The sequence below is a fragment of the Nematolebias whitei genome, chromosome 5 (assembly GCF_014905685.2).
Source record: "Nematolebias whitei isolate Nwh7 chromosome 5, NemWhi1, whole genome shotgun sequence".
NCBI classification, from domain to species: domain Eukaryota; kingdom Metazoa; phylum Chordata; class Actinopteri; order Cyprinodontiformes; family Rivulidae; genus Nematolebias; species Nematolebias whitei.
In genome coordinates, this window is record NC_056502.1 from 25,185,683 (window position 1) to 25,193,601 (window position 7,919).

A 7,919-nucleotide genomic window follows, 5' to 3' on the forward strand; every position below is an offset into this window, starting at 1 on the left:
AGCTGTGTGTGTGTGTGTGTGTGTGTGTGTGTGTGTGTGTGTGTGTGTGTGTGTGTGGGTGTGTGTGTGTGTGTGTGTGTGTGTGTGTGTGTGTGTGTGTGTGTGTGTGTGTGTGTGTGTGTGTGTGTAGGTATCAGTTGGTGGTGTTCAGAAACGAGCGTTGCTTGAACATTTACAACCCGACACCCAGTACAAAGTGACGGTCACACCTGTGTACAGTGATGGACAGGAAGGCATCAGTGCTTCTGCTTTGGGCTCCACATGTAAGTCTCTACGAAAGCTCCTCTGAATTATCCAGTAGTCATTTTTATGTTTGTTTTTATTCTATAAAAAGTTTCTTGTTCAGAAAAAAACTGGTGACATAAGAGTGGATTTTATTGTTGCACTGAACAGAATGAATATACAGTTGTTTTACATAAATTTCATGTTAATGTTCACGATGGAGAAAATGAATTAATGTGATGACAAATACTGATGTTTCAAATTGTCTTAATGAGGTCCACTCGTTGTCACAGCTGGTCTTTTATTAATGAAATTATTAAATTATTTTGCTCTGGTTGATTTTCTTATCTGTCCTCCCGTCTCATAAGACTGCTCATTGTGCAGTGAAATGAAATGTCAGATTAAATGTTTTGTCTTCTGATGAGAGTACCTTAGATAACCATCATGCAAATGAAACCCTGTTAATGTTGTGCTTAAGAGCACAGTGTGAAAACAGACTTAATTAAATGTTAATAATAATAATCTTACTGATTCAAGAACTGAAGAAGGTATAACTCTTTGATTATCCATCAAGGCCAACTCTACTGATTTGTTTTAAAGATAATTTTTTACACCAGACAACCAGAAGCAATCACTACTTTGCAGACAGAATTGCAGCAATAAAAAATTATAAACAGAAAATCTTGGGGGTGGCTGTGGTTCAAGGAGATGATCAAGTAATGGTCAATTGGAGGGTTGCCGGCTCTGTCCCACACCTCCATACCCAAAGACTCCCCATGAAAATAAAATGTATCCCAACCAGAAATTCCTTATTAAAGGTTTCAGGAAAAACAGACCTTCAAATCATCACTCATCATTCTTGATTTAAATTCCATTTGATCCCTGAATCATTCTACGATCAGAGAACATGCTGATCTTTATCATTTGCTTCCAAAAACAAGGAGCAGTAATGCTCGTGTGTGTATGGTGTGTGTGGGGGGGTGGGTGTGTGTGGGGGGGGGGCTTTAGACTCAGTATTAGCAACATCTTTAACGGACCACTGTATGGACTGGTAAAACTGAAACATATTATCAGGTGAACATTTATGAACAATTAACTTTTGGAGTTAAGACCATCTTTAAAGTTCGAGATGGTGTAGAGGTAGGGCAGCCGACTTGGGACCAGAAAGTCATGGTTCGACTCCCCGTCATGACCACATGTTGTGGTGTCCCTGAGCAAGACACATATGCACCTTTTTCACTATCACGGCGCGGGTCGGATATTTGGGGCAAATCTGAATGAAACTCTAATAATTGGATGAACATCTACACTGATTAACATCTTGAGTCCACCAACTAACCTGACCTTCAACACACCAAAAATGGCTACAATATCTGTAAATTTAATGAACACTGAGCTAAAGTTCTGGGTGGTAGTAGCTGAATCTGAGTGTGGCATCTAGAATAAGGTTATTTTCAAGAAATGAACAAACGGTCTCCAGTTCAGTCATTGCCCAGATGATCTCAGTCAGTTGGGCATGAAAGGCGACAGGTGAAATCCTGAGAACTAATGTACTAGCCCAGTTTTGCAGAGAATGGGCTGAAATTTGGCGTGCTAGTATCTGAGACTAATTCACAAGATTTTCTCTAAGCATTGTATAATATCTTTGCTTCAACCATTGGCATTAACTGTTGGCACCATCTCTGTTGGCAAAATATCCCATGAGCCACTGGACAGATTTAATTGTAACTCACATTAATTAAATATATATCTGCAACTGACTACATTTTTGAGTCAAATTAATTTAACATAGCCATCTTAGCTAATCAGCCATAGCCAATACTGAAATGATAACTTGGTCAAATTTATCTATAATTGAGTTAAAGTTTGGTGCAGTGGTATCGGATTTTTCGTCAACACAAGAGCAAAAAGATAGCCAGTAACATTTTATGACATTTTACATATTGCCATTTACAAGGTTTGACTAAAATGGCTACAGCTCCACCCCTTCGCATCACAAGGTTATCATAGTCATCATCATATGGCGATACGCATTTCTTCAAGACACACTAGACCTATACATTTTATAGCATTTTAAATTAAGTTCAGCTTAGTTTCTTGTATTTTCTGATTTTTCTCTTTGTCTTTGTTTTGGCAGTGTCCCTCTTGTCGCCAGAAAATCTTCGCGTATCAGAGGAGTCGTACAGCCAATTCAGGGTCTCCTGGGATCCACCTCAGGCTCCTACTCTGGGTTACAGTATCGTTTACCAGCCTATTAATGGTATACAAACACAAATACATACACACAAAGCCCAACAGCAATATTAATAGGGACATTTGTTTAATATTTTAGGGGTAAATTAAATTTGTCATTATTCTTAATGAGAAACAAATATCAGTTTTTATATTTCTGTATGTCCATCACTTGCAAACACAAAATGATGTCCTGCTTTGCCCTAAGACTCCAACTTTTCCAAACCCTAATTAGCTTATTACAGAAGGATCTGCCAGAAACAAACCAGTGACAGAGACACTACAGTTCATAAATTCTCTTTAATGAATTAAGAAAGTTGTTGCAGTTTAGCACTGAAATAAGACATTGCACTTCCTCATGTATTTTCCCATCTTAAACACATCATTAAATACCCATTTTCATTGTTCTGCTGCATCTCTGCTGCTAATAGTTTCACCAAGACAGAGCACTGACATTTATCATTTACAAGTCTGTTTTTTTATTTTATTTTATTACCAAATTATTGTGCATCACATAATCCAATTTCAAGTAAATGACTGGATTAAGTTCATTTTAAGAATTTTTTGAAGGGAAATTAATTCTACCATTCTACTTCTTCAGTTCTGATAATCCATAACTACAAATACCTGTGCACATTTTTTATACAGATGTTCATTCACAATATACTTATTGTAAATATAAACTTATATTACTGTTTGTTAGCAAACGCATGGATTTTCTTTAAACTGGAACACTGTGGCATAAACACAGATAATGGATTATGCACCTTATTGAACACTTTTTTGCAAAGGGGTGTGTTGTAAAAATAATTTACAATTTTGCATATGGTTCCTTTGTATTGTATCCCAGTTATATGCAGTAATATTATGTTGTAAATCCAAGTTTATCAATTGATTGAAAAAAAAAACTGCATAGGCACAAATTATTTTTTACATCTTTGTTTTGTTTCAGGAGAAGATCCGATGCAAGTGTGTATCTCTGTTCATAGCAGGGACAGTTTTGTCACAACTTATGTATTTTTGTGCTTTTTATTGGTGTCAAATTAAAAAGAAAGATAAATACCTGTTAAGTTGCACGTCCAACAAATGTGGAAATGTGGAAAAACATTTTTATAGTTAGATTTTTGATTTCCAAGTTTTAGTAGTTGCAGTGCTGCACTGTTGTTAGCACTGTAGTTAAAAAGGAAGACCTCAACCATGCTTGTAGGTAAGGACACATTTTACTGCTCACACTTAATATTAATACAGTTAATATTTCAGGGAGGTTCTCACAGTTCATTATGATATGGTACTTGGTGTTTTATCAAAGTTCATGCTCAATTATCCAGGTAAAAACTCCATCAAAGTTCAGTCAGCTCATCTGGACGATTTCTTGTGTTTGTTGTTGTTGATACGTTTTGTCCTTCATCCAAAGGACTTCATCAGACTGAGCAACTACAAACAAACTCATTTCCACAAGCAGCACACTCACATAGTGGACCAAGAAGTTTGCTAGTGATAAGATATTTTTTGTGGCCCGCCCTCTGTGTCTTCTCGGATTTATGAAATACTTTGGATGAAAGAAGAAACATCTCGCCAAAAAAGAAACTATCCAGAGGACCTGACTGAACTTTGTTGGAATTTTTTTTTAATCTGGATTATTGAGCTTGAACTTTGATGTTTTGAACCACTTTGACTATGGCTGCCTCAGAGGAGTCGACAGGGGAGAGGGCAGGCCCCAGAAACCATCTTATCACCAGCAAACAGGTTGGTCCACTATCAGTGTGCTGCTTGTGGGACTGAGTTTGATTGTGGCTCCTTGGATTGATGAAGTCCTTTGGATGAAGGACGAATTTTCTAAACAAAAAAAAAAAGAAACCGTCCAGATGACCTGACTGAACTTTGTTGGGGTACTTGGTGTTAATATTTTCTTTCCCAAAATTGTATATTTTATTTTTAAAGCAACACTACTTTTTTCTTTTTTTTTTTTGTTGTTTTCTTTTAGTGCTTATTTTTCTACATTTGCTTTTCTAGTTCAAGGTCCAGTTTTGGAGACATCAGTCGGTGAAGATGAGAACTCCATTGTCCTCCTCAATCTGCTGAGTGGGACAGAGTATAATGTCCAGGTGACTGCTGCCTACACTGCAGGACAGAGCGAGCCGATGCTAATAAATGGAAAAACATGTAAGCACTTCTGTTACAAACAATAAAGAACACAATGGATAACTTGTTTTAGAAAAATTCAACTTTTTTCGTAAAAATATAAAATGTCTTTTAACTGCAGAAAAAAAGTACTTAAACAAGTGTATCCATTTTTCAACTTTAAAAGGACAGTATGTACTTTATCTGAATAGTTGCGTGTATAAAACAAATTAAATTCTGTCCCAATAATTATTTTCTTTTAGATTAAAGAGAATTACTCCTTGATTAATCCTTATTGCTTAATTAAGTCTAAGTATTCATTCGACTACTGCTTCTTCAAAGTAGTTATTATGCAAATTCTTATTCTTTGTTGGTTATTGTTGCTCATGTTTTTATTTTTTATTTTTGTAATAAAACTTTAAAGACAAATTCGGTCTCTTCATTTGGATGAATATTAATTTGTTATGGTCTATAATTCCCTGTAATTAACAGTTTCTACTTCAGTGACTGAGTTCTGATTACTAAAGGGTGAACACATGAATGAAGCTCTTACTGGTCAGTAAACTGACTTGGTGCTCTTGTTTAACAAGTGCAAATTAAGTGTGGAGTGAGGAGCAAGTTGCACCCTTCTTACTCCATCACTCAGACCTGATACCTTAGTGAATGGCTACAAATACACAGCATTCAAATGTCATCCATCCACTATCTCTGTAACTTTATCCAAAATGCAACATGTCGTTAAAAATAGCATCAAAGTGTTAAAATACTCCGTTTGAACAAAGGTAATAAATATCACTGGATGAAAACACCAGTGCAGATGTTCTTCTCTGATTCAGTTAGTGTTTTGCACAGGTCATGCATGATCTCACAATACATATACATATACATATACATATACATATACATATGCATATACATATACATATACATATACATATACATATACATACATATACATATGCACAATAATATAATCACAATGTGATCAAGCTGAAAAATGCAGAGAAGCCAAAACCCCTAATTTAAAATATGCCTTCACATGCTGCATGGAATTGTATTTGTTTTAGAACATATTTGTTTGAAATTTGTGTTTTTAATACATTTAATTATGTTGTTTTAGACCTCATTTAGTCTGATTCTTTACTGAATGCCATCACGTTCGAGTGCCCTGATACATTTCCAGATGAACTGAATTTGTTCATGTTACAGTAGCGAAGCTTCTCCATCCATATTTACTCTGCGTTTGAGGACGTGATTTATTACTGGTGATGCATCCACCTATATGTCAGTCTAATGCTGATGTTGAAACATATTTCCCCTGAGTGCTGTGCATTCACTGCAGCCTTGGATCTTTGAGAAAGCGACAGGCATGTTTGCACCAATTAATTACACATAGTAACGTGGAACTTGAAAACCCAACAATATTTATTGATTACCTGAGGGATTGTTGATTGAACCCACTTCTTCCAGATAGTCATCTTGGATTGTGGTGCTGAAGCTTATAGAGTGTCATGGTAATGAGTTTCTACTAAATAGGAAAACAAAGCTCAGTAAAAGCAATGAATTGCATAAACTGATACAATCTTGTAAATTAGAAAAGAAATGAAGAGCATAGCACGTAAGAAAAATTTGAATGAATTTGATGACAACCAAACTAAGAAGCAAGTATAACAAAATAAAATAGTATAGTTCTAAAGGTGTAGATCTTTTTGCACTGAACTGTACACAAGGAAGCTAAATTCAGAAACACAGTTGTCATTAGTGACAATATTACTGTGAAGACACTTTCCATACTGTTTTGCCAGTGTTTAACCAGTAGTCTTACACATGTTTTATTTATATCTGTTTGCATTATCATACACTGCACACGTATGCATATTCATGAATGTCTGTCCCTGACCATCTCTTGCCCAGTTGGATAATGATTAGTTTTTGTGTCTTTGCATATTATTTAAAGGATCATCCTAATGTCAAATGTATTATTCAGAAGCATTTAACATTAAGCACCAGTGTAATATAAATAAGCAAATTTATAACGTTGTTTTAAATATAAAAATTACGATGTATCACATTTACATTTCATTTGGATGTACACGTGGTCAGAGGCTTCAGCAAAGTAGCCAGAGAACCACGTGGATGTCTCCAACGTGACAATAACATGAAGAACAAGTTTATTATTTAACAATGTCAAAGAGTGCAGTTGTAAGTTATCAGCCTTGTGAAGATGATTTGTCCTGTAAAAAATTAAAAGGTAGATGTTTTTATTGAACCTGTCTGCAGTGTTCCTTGGTGTCTCCGGCTTGTCAACCTACCAGGTGCGTCCGACCAGCATGTGTGTTCAGTGGCAGCCTCTTCTACATGCTACAACGTACAGAGTCTCCATAAAGTCGACACTCGGTAAGTAAATTTACTGTTGCCTACTCTGTGTCCATCCATCAGCTCTTTACAGCCCCGTTTTATAGAAGCTGGTTCAAATCTAAGAAGTTTGTCTCTAATATTGAGCAAATGTAAAAACAGCATACATAAAAATTTACCGAAGCTCCAGTTCAGGTAACAGCTATTGGTGTCTCCTGAAGGCAGTCTTCTCTTCTGTTTTCTGTGGCTACAGATGAAATGGGAGCTTGCACACACTTTTATGCTTGTGTTTAAACTTTGTTTGAAATGGGTGCTCAACCGCACCTTGGCACCATCTTTTACATGAGAGTAAACACAGCACCGGCATTTGCTGCACAGTTTGAGATGACAATAATCTGTGAGTCACTTGTTTTTTACTTGTGTCTATATTTTCACTTCATCTGTTGAGGGTATATATGTATGTATATATATGTGTATGTGTGTATATGTATGTATATGTATGTATGTATGTGTGTATATGTATGTGTATGTATGTATGTGTATGTATGTGTGTATGTATATGTGTATGTACGTGTATGTATGTTTATGTATGTGTATGTATGTATGTATGTGTATGTATGTATGTATGTATGTATGTGTATGAATGTATGTATGTATGTGTATGTATGTATGTGTATGTATGTGTATGTATGTATGTATATGTATGTATATATGTATACATATATATATGTTATATGTATATGTATGTATATGTGTATATATGTGTGTGTATATATATGTATATATATATATATATGTATATATGTATATATATATATGTATATATGTATATGTGTATATGTATATATGTATATGTGTATATGTATATATGTATATATATATGTATATATGTATATATATGTATATATGTATATATGTATATGTATATATATATGTATATATGTATATGTATATATGTATATGTATATATATATGTATATATATATATA

The 7,919-nt window shown here is 34.9% G+C and overlaps 1 protein-coding gene across 1 annotated transcript in view; it reads left to right on the forward strand.

Annotated features, from left to right (window-relative positions):
* col14a1a (collagen, type XIV, alpha 1a) overlaps nucleotides 1-7,919 on the forward strand; it is a 179,941-nt gene that overhangs the window by 94,921 nt on the left and 77,101 nt on the right. Inside the window, exons 21-24 of the mRNA XM_037677253.1 lie at nucleotides 131-263; nucleotides 2,360-2,482; nucleotides 4,468-4,617; nucleotides 6,856-6,972. Of these exons, the coding sequence (XP_037533181.1) occupies nucleotides 131-263; nucleotides 2,360-2,482; nucleotides 4,468-4,617; nucleotides 6,856-6,972 (523 nt within the window). The remainder of the gene's footprint in view (nucleotides 1-130; nucleotides 264-2,359; nucleotides 2,483-4,467; nucleotides 4,618-6,855; nucleotides 6,973-7,919) is intronic.